Genomic DNA, 16163 nt, shown 5'->3' with positions numbered 1-16163 from the left:
TAGCACAAGTTCCAGCCACAAGGCTTCCTCCAAGATGAGGGGCCTCTCCAGAGGCTAGAGACTCCAGAGAGCCAAGGGAAAGGGAGTCCGAAGATCAACCTTTCCAGAGGCTGGTGACTTCAGAAAAAAGCCAAAGAAAGGGAGTCAGCCTTTTCACTCACCACATGGCAGTCCAAAGGAAGCAGTCTGAGATCTCATGCCTGAACTCCTCCACAGTCACGTTCCAAAGCGAACACCTCCCCACAAGGAAGTGACTGTGAAATTTAAAGGCAGTTCTTCACATCACTTCCTGTGTTTTACATGTACCAATGGTAGCTTAGACTTGGTTTTTGGGCTATCCAGGAGGCAGTCAATTATTACTGATTTGTCACTTGCTAGCACCTGTGGGTCATAGACCTTCCTCCCCCACACTTAATCTTTAAGTGGGGGTGTATACATTCCTGGTGTCTAAAATTCTAAATAATAAGTAGGGTGGAGTAAATCTCAATTTCACACTGGGAAACCATTTTTGTAGCAAAACTCTCTGACAAAGGTTTAATTTCCCAAATATATAAGGAACTAAGTCAAATTTATAAAAAATCAAGCCTTTCCCCAATCAACAAATGGTCAAGGAACATGAATAGACAGTTTTCACATGAAGAGATCAAAACTATCAATAAGCACATGAAAAAGTGTTCTAAATCCCTTCTGATTAGAGAAATGGGGATGAAATATTATTGTACTGAAAGGAATAATGAACTGGAGGAATTCCATGTGAACTGGAGAGACCTCCAGGAATTGATGCAGAGCAAAAGGAGCAGAACCAGGAGAACATTATACATAGAGGCTGTGGCACAATCAAACATAATGGACTTCTCTACTAGCAGCAATGCAATGACCTAGGACAATCCAGAGGAACTTGTGAGAAAGAATGCTATCCACATCAAGAGAAAGAACTGTGGTAACAGAAACACAGAAGAAAAACATGATAGATCACATAGTTCAATGGGGATTTGATTAGGGTTTTGATATTAAAATATCATGTTGCTACAAATATGAATAATATGTGTAAAGGGTTAAAATTTGGGGTAGTTTGAACAAAAGTCAGGATTGCTGTTAGGTAAAACACAAAACACAGTTATTTTAAGGAAAGTTCAGATAGGAAATAGAAAGGAGGAAAGCATTAATTCCCTTTTCCTCCTTAAATCCATTTCTCTTTACCCACTGTCAGTTATTTTTCCAACTGCCAATTTGTCTCAGAGCCACAGACAGATAGATGCCTCTGTTCTCCAGGGAACCTAGAGACAAAAGTCTATTTCAACTGCCTGCAACTCCCCTACCAACTCCCAGCCATACTCTCCTAATTGTCATCAACCGATAGCCTGCACAAGCAGGGGGGCTCTAACTCTAACTCTAACTCTAACTTTTTTTGTTCCCTTTCCTCTTAAAGAGAAAATGGAGAAATTAAGAAAACTTTATTAATATATAAAATAGGTTTTGAACAATAATATATGTATAACCTAGTAGAATTACTTGTCAGCACTGGGATGGGGGCAGGGGAGAGGGGAGGGAAAATCATAAATCATACAATCATGGGAAATATTCTAAATAACAATATTTTTAAAAAAAGACTGCAAGCCAAGACCAAAGTGGAAGGAGAGTTTGATGCACAACTTTCTGTTCATAGATGATTATATACTCAGTACAGCCTCTGTGACTGCAATGCCACAGAGCATGGATTGATCCTTTGCTGATTTTCCAAATTTTGTCCAGACAATGAACAAAATTGAGATGCTCCATTAGCCAGCACTGCACCATCCATATATGGAACCATGAGTTATAGCAAATGGATATGATTTGAATTGAAATTCTCTTACCTTGGCAGACTTCTTTCCTGAGATGCCCATATAGATGATGAAGTTGATGCACTCGTTGCCAGAGCTAGCTCAATGTTTGGCAGGCTTCAAAGGAAAGTGTAGGAGAGAAGAAGTTGTAGGTTGCCTTCTGAACTGAAAATCTATAGAAGTGTTGTGCTAACTTCATTGTTGTATGCTTATGAAATCTAGACAGTATACTAGCACAATGCCAGGAAAGTGAAACATTTCCATTTGAATTATCTTAGAAAAATAAGATCACCTGGCAAGACAAAGTACACTGAAGTCCTTTCTTCAGATGAACTTCCAAGCATTTAGAATCTATTGTAGGGGAAACAACTCTGATGGATTGACCATGTTGTTTTAATGTCAAACATATGTTTGCCTAAAAGACTATTTTATAGAGCTCCCACCCAAAGCAAATGCTCACATGGAGGTCAGAAGAAGCAATACAACAACACTGTCAAGGTCTCTCTAAAGAATTTTAGTACGGATTGTGAGACATGAGAGACACCTGCAGAGGACCATACTGTATGATCAAAGAAGGTGCTGGGCTCTATGAGCATAGCAGAACTGCAATAGTTCAAAGGGTGCTGGGAGCCATCAGGCCATGATGTCTTGACAGAGTCACACATGGTAACCAAGAGGTCACAAAGTGACTCTTTGGCAGAATGGACTTGCTCACTCAGCCCCCCTCTGCATGACTTCTCTCATTAACCTCCTTTACTAATGGAATTGACATGATTGTTATCCCCTCCCTAGCCTCAGAAGGAATAATATAAGAGCAAAACACTTGCACTCTATTTCCCCAAAATATCACTAAAAGATCAGACTCCAAAATCCAAACCCCAAAAGACTATCATGAGTTAACTTTTGCTCTGGTACATGATTCCCAGCAAGCTAACCACAAGCCAAGCCCGGAATGTCCCTACTCCCCCTGCATAGAAACTTATTCTCCTAAAGCCAGTATATAAATCCATCATAAAGGCCCATACAAAATGTACAGGTACTCCGAGCTTCACCATGCTTCAGTGACTTGATTTCATTAACCAGAAACTCTCCACTAACCTGAGAAATGATCAGCCTAATAATTAATCTGAATTGTGTTCTCAATGACTCTCTGATCTTTCAGCCTCAATGTTATGATTGTTGGACTGTCCTTAGAATTTCTTCTTGTTAAAAGTATTAAGTAAATTTTCCTTGATTGTTTGTAAGCTTAGACTCCTCACAGGTTAATGAGAAAACTAAGCCATCTGTGATGAAATAATTTATCTTGTTGTGGAACCTTTATTCTTTCAAAAATCAATAGTTAAAATACAAGAATATAGATTGATCCCAGAATGTTAATCAAGTAATTTGTTAAAAGTTAATATATCACTTTCCCAATTATCTTTACTCAAACATTTGTGCTGAGAATCATATCTGTGAGCCAAGAAAATGAGTATAAGAATAAACACCAAGCCTGGGCATGGCAAAGCAGCCATTTCATGCAGAGCATGTCCCTGGCAGAAACATACACACAGAATTACCTTCCATTTCTCATTTTGCCTATCCTTCATACCTACCGAGGACCCATGAAGCCACAAGTGGGGCTGGATTTTTTTACATGTGGAAATTTACACATTTCCATCCTAAATGTTTATATGGGCTATTTTTTTTTTGCCTGACTTGTGGTAGAGCATCCTGAGTTCGTATTGATCTGATCAGTCACAGTTGGACACACTGTACATTGACTGTGATGAACTGCTATTATTTTGGTCCTCTTCTACTATGAAGAACAATAGTCAACCACCCATCTACCTCTCATTCCATCATATACATATGTAAATATACATATTCATACATACATAAATATACACAAACATACATATCTAAACACATAATATATATATTTTTATACATAGAAAGATTTTATATGACTTTACACATATATGCATATATGTCTATAAAATCTCTTTCCATATAAGATATACTAAAAAAATCTGACTAATTTATGAAATCAAAGTAACATAGAACTAGAATTAGAAGAGATTAGAGGTTATTTAGAGTGACCTACTGTATATGAGGGACTGAGAATAAGAGGTAAAATGACTTGTGCAACATCATATAGTAAGTAATAGAAACAAGATTTGAAGTTGGGTCCTCTTCACCCAGATGCAGATCTAACTCTTACTGTGGTCTTTAAAAGTCCATTGCACTTTCTTCAGTAAATTTTATTGATTCCAACACCTTTTTCCAATTTTTCTTCTCTGAAGATGATTTTCACTTGGAGGAAATTCCATATCCCCTCTATCTGTGCTACCAAATTTAAAGTTTTATGAGCTATTCATTATTCTTAGATAATAGAATCACAGTTAGACATGATCTTCAAATCTCCTTGTTCAGATGACTAAATTAAGACTCAGAGTAGAAAAGTAACTTGTCTGAGGTCGCACAACTAGTTTATTCCAGTCAGGATTACAACACAGAACAACCAGAAAAGATGGCATAGGCATAGGAGGAGGAAACAGTGCAACCTCCCTCAGCACAATTTATTTAGAATTCTATTAAATAGTTCTTTACCCTATGATGTTTCTTATCATTAAAATCTTTTGTTTAGAGTTCTTACCAGAAAAATAAGTGAATCAAGGTATGGTTTTTCTTGTGTGATCATAGATATTTCATGGCTATTCTACCTAATTTCCAAACCTTGAATAGGAAGGATGGTGTGGTAGATGGAAAGTTGTCCTTAGAGTTTGGAAGACTTGAATTTAAGCACCTCTTCTTAAACATATATTTTTTCTGTGAACTTTGGCAAGTTGTTTAAACTCTCAGTGCCCCAGGAAATAATTTTAAATTCCAGACAACATACCTACTTGAAGTTTCTTACCAGACACTTTTCACTTTAATAAAAATACACATCTTGTTCAATTCTTCCTTTCACACATTGAACTATATGTGATATAAACACTCTACTTTTCATTCAGATCTTGCATTTATGTTTCCATCTCATATGCAAATGTTCTGTTAATATGAATCTTAGTGTGTTCATCTTGCATTCTTATGTCCCAGTATGGCCCCAATTAGGGCTCACATTAAGGTAATCTATTAAATTTGCACAGTACATAGTCCAATATCTCATGCAATTATGTATTTAATACTAGTACATAAAACCAATATAAAAGGAATAAGTTGAACTCAGGTCTTCCCAACTTTGTGGATAGTATTCCATCCACCACCATGCTGCCTATTTGAGGTTAAGGTCCCTAAACTTATGTAGAATAGCTAACCAGTATTTAATAAAGGTGTGGACATTAAGATGATGGTATAGGCAAAGAAGCTTATATGGAAACTATGGAATGAAATGATTATGGTTGCGATGGTGGAAGCTTATTGATAGAGGAATCATTATAATGGAAATTCCCTGATTCTGACATCTGTATTTTCTTTTTGCTTGAGCTTCTAGTAGCCAGAAAAGCATGGCATGGTATTTAGGAAATGTTATGTCTCTTTTTCTGACATCATTTGGATTTAAGATTAACAGAAGCAAAGTGAATGTTTCTTCTCCCTTCCCCAGGGATGGTAACCTCCGGTCACCTCTGTACTTAAAGTTAATAATTGTAATGGGAGTGGAATATCCCCAAAGTCTTTCTAAAGTCAACATTCTGAATTTATTCTTTGTCTCTCCTTAGGCATCTATCTTCAGGGACAGCAAGCCCCAGAAATATACCTTTTAGTGCTGTATTTGGGCTTTGGGAAGAGAGTTCCCAGTGGGAGGCTTCATAGTATAGTTGATCTTATCGCATGCAGTAGTTATTTGTCTTTCATTAGGAAAGATTCCAAAGATTTTCAGAGATGAGGAGAGGAATAGGAGTAACTGGGTACAATTGTCTCTTCCTCTGATATAATTGTATCCTCTTATCTTGTTTCCCATAATGGTCTTTCTTATTTTAAATGTTCAAGGAAAATGACATATCACTTTCCTCACTTGCTCAGTTCTGTCTTTCCAACTATTTAAACCACTTTTTGATACTTTGGGGGTTTCTTTTGATCACCACTTCCTTTCTTGACATAACACTTTATTTATAGCAGACTATAACTCCTTTCTGAAGGACTTAACATATTCGTTTGAAATTTACATTCAATAAAATCAATGGGCAAGCAGAGAAAAAAATGCTCCTGCATCCTGATTGGAAATTTTTTTTTTGCCCATACATTGATTTGAGCAAGGATTTCCCCACTAAAACTGGGATTTACTTAATTCTATAACTTTTGCCATTGATTATAAAGGAGTCAGAGGGAGAAGGACATGGTACCTTGTCAATATGCTTCTCCCTTTTCGTATACAAAATGAACTGACTTCATATATATGTATCAAGCTTGTTTTCCACTACCCAGTTTTTCCCAACAGTGTAATCTCAGGAACAGCAAAGCACTTTTGACTCAGTACATCTGGGTTCAAGCTAAATCTCTGTCACTAATAACCACTGTTATGTTAGGTAAATCACTTAATCTCTCTGACTCTTTATTTGTTCATTTACAAAATGACATTGATGATGAAGCAACTATCTCATGAGTTTGGGAGTAAAATCCTTAGAAAATTATACAAATGTGATTTATGATTATACTAATTACAGGATCTAAACCTTTTAAAATATGGCTTAGTGGAAATGGCACTCAATTCACCGCCAGAAGATGTAGATACCAATACTTATTCTGTTATTTCTTAGACATGTCCTCTCAGGCAATTTCCCTACTCTGGGCTCCTAATCTGTAAAACTAAAAGATGAAGTGGAATTGATGATTCAAAGGTCTCTTCTAGGTGTAAATCACATGAGGCTTAGCTTCCTAATGTAGGAAGTTCTGGAGTCAAAACACCAAAGGAGGCCCTCTATGTTTACCCATTTTTTCTTTCCTTTTTTTTTTTATTTTACAGTTCCCATCCAGTGATTGAAGAAGATAAAGATACTTTTTTCTCTTTCCTTACTAACTGTAAGTTCAATACCTTTAATGAATGGGTTATAGGGTAAAGTGGGATTGAATAAGAGGGATATAGATTTCTATTTTGCACTGACTATATTCCATCTATTCCAAAATTGTGAAATGATCAGTGCTAATGAAACAATATAAGTACTTGATTTGCATAGAAGGGAAATCATATTTGGTGGGAAACATTTTAGAATATTTTGACCAAGCCAACTTATAGTAATAATATGTCTTACTTAGAGATAGGTAGATTTGTGGCTCCTTGAGAATATGTGCTCCTTCTAAATTATAACTAATGTCCTTTCAACATCTGAAATCCTGTGATACTGTTACATGAATTCTAGTCTTTCAATACCAACTACTATTCTTTTTCCATTATTCCACTGAGTGACAGGAGGAAGAAAAGTAATAAAAAATAGAAAATGATTGACAATCAATAATAATAATAATAATAATAATAAACAGGCTCATTGTCAAGAAAGAGAAGGGATGGAAAGTTTCTTTATTAAAATATTTTTGCTATATTTTACTTTTTAAATCACCTTCATTTATAGTTTCATCCTTCCCCACACTAATAAAAAAAACCTATCAATTGAAACAAAAGACAAAAAGAAAAAAAAGGCAATTTGGCATAGTCAATTTATCAATTGAATCTAAGAGTATATACTATTTTCCACATATTTAGTTCTGCTTTCCTGCAAAGAAGGAAGGTGAAATATATTTCCTTATCTCTTTAGAGCCAAACTTATTATTATACTGACACAACATTCAGTTTCTTTTTGTGACTCTTCCTGCCATATACATAGTTGTATTCATTGAGAACCTATTGTTTCTCCTTTCTTCACCTAGCTTCAGCTCAAGTAAATCTTTCCATGTTTTTGTGAATTCTCTTTATTCATCATTTCTTATGGAATAGCAGTATTACATTTTATTCATGTACCATAATTAGTTTAATTATTTTGAAGTCTGTGGGCAGAAATTTTTCTTCAAGTTTCTTTCTACTACTAAATATGCAAATATATTGGTATAGATGGCATAGATATTTTTCTTTGTAATATATTTTAGCTTAACCTAGGGAGAGATCTTTGAATCAGAGGTAGTAGACATTTTGGTCACTTTTAAAAACATCATTCTGAATTAGTTGTCAGAAAGTTTGGAACAATTCACAACATAGCACTACTAATAGTATATTGTTGTGCTTGCTTTTATAACCTCTCCAACAATGACTATTTCAATCTTTCATCTCTGCCAGTTTCTGGGTGTAAAGTGAAACCTCAGAATTCTTTTGATTTTAATTCCTCTTAATATTAGTAATTTGGAGCAATATTGCATTTGATTGTTAATAGTTTATGATTTAGTTGTTAATAATTTGTTATTGTTTTTTAGTAATTTATGATTCTTTTGAGAACTATTTTATCCCAAGACTTTTTATCCATTGAAAAATAACTCAATAGATAATAAGGATATACATAAATGGAAATAGACACATACATAAATGCAGTATATCCATGTTATACAAACACATGCATATATATAAACATAGAATATATGTACACTGTCTATATATCTGGGGGAAGACAAAAGCTTACCAGAGATACTTGATATAAAGATTCCCCCCCCCAAATTGATAATTTCCTTTGTCATCCTAGTTGTATTGATTTACAAAATTTTTTTTTAATTTCATGTAATCAAAATGATCTAATTTATATTTTGTGATTACCTCCATCATTTGTCTAGATAAGAACAAGGGGAGAGTTTTAAAGTAGCTAGAAACTGGTGAGATTATTAAGATTTCAGGGAGTGTCAGACAAAATGTTTGAGAGGTTTAAGAGAGACATGATGTATAAAAGCTGTCCAAAATAAACAACTAATTACATGCCCCAGGATATATAAACATATATATATATAAATATATATATATATATACCTACATATATATACATATTTTCAAAAGTGATTTAGATGACTTTTGATTAATTGTAGTCATTAGGCTTGAAAATTATGGTTATAAGATCTAGACCCTTAGTGTGTTTGGAATAGTTCTTTTGAAGTTGAAATGATATGTAAGTATTTTTTTCTAGAAGAAGAGATGGTGTTAGGAAACAATATGAATGCATTATGCAGAGTGACTAGATTTGGAACAGTTGTGACTAGTGTGACAATTCTAGTTTGGTTTTCCATGATCAGGTTGCAGTTTGGAATTATCTCTTTGGCTAGCTGTATGCAGCTAGCTCCTATTCAGCTAGTCAAAGACAATTCTTGGTGTTGATTGTTAGGAAATATATTTATAAAGGGGAATATATTTTAGTGAGACCACATGTGTTGATCAGAGTACTAGAAACCATATCTTAAGGTTATGAAAGTAGTTACAGATATTTGACCTAGAGAAGAGGCAAAGATAGATTGTGGGGAATGAACACTGATTTCAAGTACTTGAAGGACAAAAATATGGAAGAATAATAAGATTGTTTTATTCTATGGAACAAAACTTGATGTAATAGGTGAAATATTCAGGAAAACAAATTATATTTTATTAACATTTCTCAAAAACAGAACAATTTCCAAAGTGGAAGTATTTTGTGTGTTCTCCATCATCAGAGAGTGGAAATATAATTGTAATGTCAGAGATTTTTTTAGAAGAGATTTCTATTCAAGTACAAATGAAATTCGATGAAAGATAAGAATTTTTTTGGTGGTTTTAAGAGCACTTTATTGTTCTTAAGAGCACTTTATTGTTCTTTAAGGCTACTTTTAAGTACAGGAAAAGGCCTGCTAACCAAGTCTTTCTTTTTTTCCTCTTCTTCATCTACATGAAGCAGACCACAGAGAATGATATATTATAGATTTACAAACATGGAGAATATAGTTCAGAATGAACTGCAGGTAGCTCAGCTTGGTGCAGAAACTTCACTTGGGGTTTGGGTTTTTTTTTTTGTTTGTTTATTTTTTGTTTTTTAGATCAGGGAGCTCATTCTTTCCCCATGAACTGTTTTATTCCTTCTCCCCACACTGCTTGGTCAGAGCATTTGTTCCAGGGCTCAACCTATTCCATTCAATCTGTCCCTTTCCACCTCTTGCTTGACTTATTTCAGACAAGGGAACCAGTACACACACACACACACACACACACACACACACACACACACACACACAAGGATGTTTATGCCTATATATAAATGCCAATGAATACATATCACTGCATATAATAGAATCACAAAACATGTGTATATACAAACATATATGATCATGAAATATCAGTGATTCCGTTACTTTGTATCTTCCATATACCAATAAGACCCCTTCACATCTTCACAGATATATTAAGTTTCTATGGCCAAAAAAGGGAAAAAAAAAACCACAATCTTACCTAGCGACCATCCTTAACATGGTGGGCCCTTTAGGAATCACCTTCATTAATCCTTGGAGAGTCACAACCCTGGGTTCAAAGTCAAAGCTTAGTAGAACTTGGAAAAGCTAGGTTTTATTTTAGGTAGAATAATGAGCAATCCAAAGTCACATTTATATTGTCATGATGGGAATAGAAATTTAAAGAAGGAAATATATGTGTACGTTTTCATATGTTCACAAATAGAAATTCCTAAAGAAAAATGGAAAGATTTAGATTAAATTAATAGTACAATTATGTGCATATAGAATTAGTTAAAAGGCAAGAATCACATTGTCCTCATTTATTGTTCTATGACAGCATGGAAGGGGGTTTTCCATGGAATGAGTGAAGAATTTCTCCTTGGATCTATATTGTATAATATTTTAATCAGTAATTTTAATGAAGTTTTATCCCCTTCTTACTGAATACCTGGATGATATAAAATTAGGGATGATGATTAAGCTGACATGGGTTAATAAACCCATGATTTAAAAATTTTCAAGAGGTCAGACCAAAAGGCAGAACAAACAAGTATTTATATGCAATAATTCATCTTAAAAATGCCTGTTTTTTTTTTATTAGAACACAAGCTCAAAATGAGTCAACATTGTGGTATGGCATCCAAAAAAGCTAATATGGGTCTTTGTTCCATTCTCCTGACACTGCTTGGTATAACTTCCAGGAAAAAAAGAGTTGTTAGTGTGAATATACTCTACCCTGATATTTAGAGTATTATTTTTAGTGCTGGGCAGTACATTCAAGAAAAGATATATTGGTAATCTAGAGAATATCTAGATAACCAGAAGTCAATGTTCTTGAGTTTGACTAGGACTATTTAGCTCAGAGAAGAGATGCCTCAGCAGGTACATGATAGCCAAATGTGAGTGATTAAAAGACTATATTATGGAAAAGAAAAGAAATTATACTTGTTATATTTGTCTAGAGAAGACAGACCTAGAAGCAAAGCATTAAAATAGCAAGGGGGGCAAATTCAGGCTTAAATGTCAGCAAAAAATAACAATGAGAAACTGTTCACAATTTTAACTATTCAAAAGTGCAGGAAAATCTTTGTGAGGAGGCAGAGGGTTTCCCATCAATAGAAATCATCAAGGAAATATTGAATGAGTGCTTATATATTTTGAACTAGATATTCCTTTTCAGGCATAGATCAGTTCACCAATGAGGTTATACCTTGCTATGAAGTTCTATGGTTATAAGATATGACAGTTTTCCTCATTTAAATCTAAACATATGTACAGCATATAGTTTGATATAATGTAAATCAAATATATAAATATAGTTGTATACTAAATATAGTTATAAAATACTTATATAAAAAGCACATGTAAATATACTTATATATCAATCTATGTTTATATACCAAATTTTATTAACCACATCTATTTTCCTCCAGACCACATTCCTTCTTCCATAATCATTTTCCTTCACTTCCCTTTAACAAAGGGCATCAATGTTTATTTGAAGTCAGTGAAATCAGATTATATTTATCCTAGGTTGTGAAGTGAAAATTTAATTGAATTGAGGGGATATTTATCTGAAAAGACTGAGAAAGAGAAGAGGTTTGAAGGTGCCAATATACATTCCCTATCCACTTTACTTTTTTTCCAAGAAGGTGTTTAGGTCCAATCTTTTTTAAAATGATTATGGAAATCATCCAATAGTCTTTGCAACATTCTGAAGTTGATGCAACCAGAACAATATTATCTTAAAAAAGGAAGACCTCATAATTTAGAGGGAATGAGTTTGGACTTCATGATAGATCTCTTTTGTTACAGTAGTAAACACTGTGCACAAGAATAGTTATTTCTTTTCCTGATATTAATGATTAGAAAGCTCAGTATGACTACTTGTGATTTTATATCTCTGAAGGAATATTGGTTGATTTGAATGTTTACATGGGCTAATTTTTCTTCTTTATATTAATTTATGCTACAGATCTATCTTTGCAATCATGAGATAAAGATTTATAAAATATCTTGGGAAAGTTTTAAAAAAATGAAATGTTTGATATTACATATCACATACAATGGATAATTGAATATAAATTTCCATTCAAATATATTAATATTATATTGACAAATGTGTAAATTGGCAAAGAGAATAACATTTTCTCATCTATGCTCTATGATATAAATAAATATACATTCCATTTCTCTCAATGAGTCACAAAACTTCTAATGAACCATTCAAAGTTTTTGATGATCCTCTTTACTTTTTTTAATGTTAATTTTTGAGGGGTGACAAAGAGATAAGAATTTCCAAAGATGAAGGACTTAGCTAACTCCCTTGATATATCTCTCTCTAACTTCTATTCATTCTGTTGAAGGGTATTTGGAGTCTCTGAATTTTCTCCCAGGATTGATGCTCATATTCCTCTCAAGTTGTTGCTGTGGTTCAGTCCTTTTGGTCATGTCCAACACTTGGTGACCCTATTTGGGATTTTCCTTACAAATATGGTGATTTACCATTGCCTTCCCCAGCTCATTTTACAGATGAGGAATTAAGACAAATAGGATTCAGTGACTAGTCCAGCGTCATTCACCAGACTTCATATTTGGACTCAGGAAGATGCATCTTTCTGACTTCAGACCCACCACTCTATCCACTGTGTCACCTGTTCACCCCTCTCTCAAGTAAAATATTCTAATTGTTTTCCTTCAAAATTATTTTTACCAACAGTGGATGACACATTCTGCTCTTTTCAGATTTACTTATTTCTCTTGACCCTCAAAATAATGGGGATGATAAATGTCAGCAAAGGAGGTGACTTTATCTTGGTTGGTTTTTCTGAACAGCCCCAGGTAGAGAAGATCCTATTTGTGGTTGTCTTGATCTCCTACCTATTGACCCTGGTAGGCAATACAGCCATCATTCTGGTCTCCTGCCTGGATCCCAAACTTCGTACTCCAATGTATTACTTCCTCACCAATCTCTCCCTCGTTGACCTTTGCTTTACTACAAGCATTGTACCCCAACTTTTGTGGAACTTAAGAGGACCAGCAAAGACCATAACTCCTGTAGGCTGTGCTATACAACTCTATGTTTCCTTGGCATTGGGCTCCACTGAATGTGTTCTCCTTGCTGTCATGGCATTTGATCGGTATGCTGCTATCTGTCAGCCTCTCCATTATGCTACTGTCATGCATCCAAGACTATGTCAGGCCCTTGCAGGTGTGGCATGGGTAAGTGGTTTGGGAAATACTCTGATACAGAGCACTATCACCCTTAATCTACCTCTGTGTGGGCATAGGAAGCTATACCATTTCATGTGTGAGGTACCTGCCATGATCAAGTTGGCATGTGTGGATATTCATGCCAATGAAATTCAGCTTTTTATGGCCTCCTTAATCTTGCTTCTTCTTCCACTGGGATTGATCTTAATCTCCTATGCACTTATTGCCCAGGCAGTAATAAAAATCAGGTCAGCCAAAGCTTGGAAGAAGGCTCTGAGAACATGCGGGTCCCATATTTTGGTGGTGACCCTCTTCTATGGCACCATCACAGCTGTCTATATTCAAACCAATAGCTCCTATGCCCATAGGCAAGGGAAGTTCATCACTCTCTTATATACAGTGGTGACTCCTACACTCAATCCCCTCATTTATACTCTGAGGAACCAAGATATGAAGGGTGCACTGAAAAGGCTGTTAAGAAAAGATCTAAACTAATGACCAAGTATGGTCATGGAAATCTTAGAGCTGAAGTGAATCTTAAAAATCATCTCCACACATTGCTTCTTGGCCTTTTGGCTAAGATCAAGTGTAGTAAAAAATCATCTCCACAAAAAAGCAATGTAGTTTTATTAATCTCACATTAAATTTAGTAGACATTAAAAAAAAACCAAATTGTACAAAATAATTTAAATTTTTGTGTCATACTCCCATTCTCTTCTTTGTAATTTGAAATGTTTACATTTGTTGAACTTTATAAAATCCATAATAAAAAAGGAAATTTAGTATTTTCACAAAAAAGATCATCTCAGTTACCTCCCCCATTTAGGATCATATTTAATCTTACCAAAAGTACAAAAATATATACCCTTTCTACTGTTGTATAAACAAAGAAACTTCCTCCTCTTTGTTATTCAGTTGTTTTTTAGTTATGTCTGACTCTTTGGACAAAACCTTTTGATTTTTTCTTGACAAAGATACTGAAGTGGTTTGCCATTTCCTTCTTCACTTTATTTTACAAATGAGAAACTGAGATAAATAGTGACTTGCCCAGGATCAAATGACTCTTAAGTGTCTAAGATGGAAGGTAAATGTTTAAAAAAAATCCTACAAAGATTTATCTTACAATACTATAAAAAAAGCCCCAACAAAATTCATCTTGAGGAACAAAAGATCAAGCATATCAGGGGAAAAAATGTGCAGGGAAATGGTCTAGCAGGGCCAGATCTCAAATTGTACTATAAGGCAGCAATCATCAAAACAATCTGTTATTGGCAAAGAAATAAAATGGATCAATGGAATAGATACACAATATACTGGGTTAAATGACCTTAAAAATTTGGTGTTTGATAAACCCAAAGATCCCAGCATTTGGGATAAGAACTCACTGTGACAAAAACTGCCAGGAAAACTGGAAAACAGTATTGTAGAAACTAGGTGTAGACCAATATCTCACACTCTATAGTAAGTTAAGGTCAAAATGGGTATTTGATTGAAACATAAAAGATGATTCCATAAGTAAATAATGAGAGCATAGAATAATTTACCTGGCAGATTATGGAGAAGGGAGAATTTATGACTATATAAGAGCTAGAGAACATTACAATTAGATGCAAAATGAACAATTTTGATTATATTAATTTAAAAAGTTTTTTAATAAACAAAACCAATGCAACCAAAATTAGAAAGGAAACAACAAAATGGGAAAACATTTTATGACAAATTTACAAATTACATCTACAGAAAAAGAATGCTGGAGTAGGAATATAAATGAAACCATACTATTTTTCAACTTAATTTATTTGTGTTTTTATTTTTTTTTTGTTTTTATGAGTATTCTCTTTCAATGCTGAATAATATGGAAATATGTTGTGCATGATAATAGATGATAAACTAGATCAAATTGTTTACCATCTTTAGGAGGGGGAAGGAATAGAGGAAGGGAGACAATTTGGATACTATAACTTCAGAAACTGTCTGTCAAAAATATTATTACATGTAATTGGGAAAATAAAGTATCTTTTATAATAAAAATATTGTTAATTTTACATGTAATTGTGAAATATTTAATGAAATAAATAAAAATTTAAATATTTATTAGTCAATAGAAAAAATCCTTAATCACTTTCAACATGGATATGACAGAAGAAATTTTTGCTTCTCCTTGAGGACAATTGCTCTTGCAATATTGAATAGATGAATAATATCAGTGGAAAAAGCAGACCATCATTATTTGTCTGTAAGGACAAAGACAAAAGTCTCTAGTGCTTCTCCCTTACCATAGATATACTTGTCCCATGGTACTTCCCAGAAATTGTTTGAGAGGGAGACTCCAGAGGCCTCCTTAGGTGAACAAATTAGAAAAAAATAATATACCTCAAATAAATTTAAGTGGCAGGTGAACAGCTTTTCCATTTTTCCTATAGCAGTCTTTGCAACTACATGTCCTGGCATTGATATTGGGACTGGTAGATCTATCAGAAATATATGTCATTCTTCCATCTACTATAAGTAAGGCAGGAGCTTTTCCAGAAAAGTAGAGTTGTCTTTTTGATAGTAAGAGCTATGAGATGAATAGAAATAGAATTGCTTCCTTCTTGGGGATGTTTTAAATTATTTTAGTACTCTAGTTAAATGGTGAAACTTTTCTTTTGGTATTTCTTCCAGTTTTGAAAATCTGTGGCTTCAATTCTAGACTCTTATTGTGGAATAAGTAGTTAGTAGAAGGTTTCTACAGCCTATGAAGGAAAGAATCAGTTGTCTTCA

General features: G+C 34.2%; 1 protein-coding gene and 1 pseudogene across 1 annotated transcript; both read left to right on the top strand.

The window, feature by feature from the left end:
- Nucleotides 1-11794: 11794 nt before the first annotated feature.
- On the top strand, nucleotides 11795-13895 carry LOC103097786 (olfactory receptor 2G3-like). Its single transcript, XM_007483455.3, has one exon. The coding sequence runs from the start codon at nucleotides 12963-12965 to the stop codon at nucleotides 13893-13895; it is 933 nt and encodes a 310-aa protein (XP_007483517.1). The 5' UTR covers nucleotides 11795-12962.
- A 61-nt stretch (nucleotides 13896-13956) lies between these two features.
- Nucleotides 13957-14060, top strand: LOC130457616 (U2 spliceosomal RNA; annotated as a pseudogene).
- The last annotated feature ends 2103 nt before the right edge of the window (nucleotides 14061-16163 follow it).

This window comes from Monodelphis domestica, chromosome 2, assembly GCF_027887165.1.
Source record: "Monodelphis domestica isolate mMonDom1 chromosome 2, mMonDom1.pri, whole genome shotgun sequence".
In the NCBI taxonomy this organism is placed as follows: Eukaryota; Metazoa; Chordata; class Mammalia; order Didelphimorphia; family Didelphidae; genus Monodelphis; species Monodelphis domestica.
Note: the sequence above shows the minus strand (reverse complement) of the source record. Positions and strands in the feature narration are given on the sequence as shown.

Coding starts and splice junctions, on each gene's coding strand:
- LOC103097786 (XM_007483455.3), top strand. CDS start 12,963: ATGGGGATGATAAATGTCAGCAAAGGAGGTGACTTTATCTTGGTTGGT.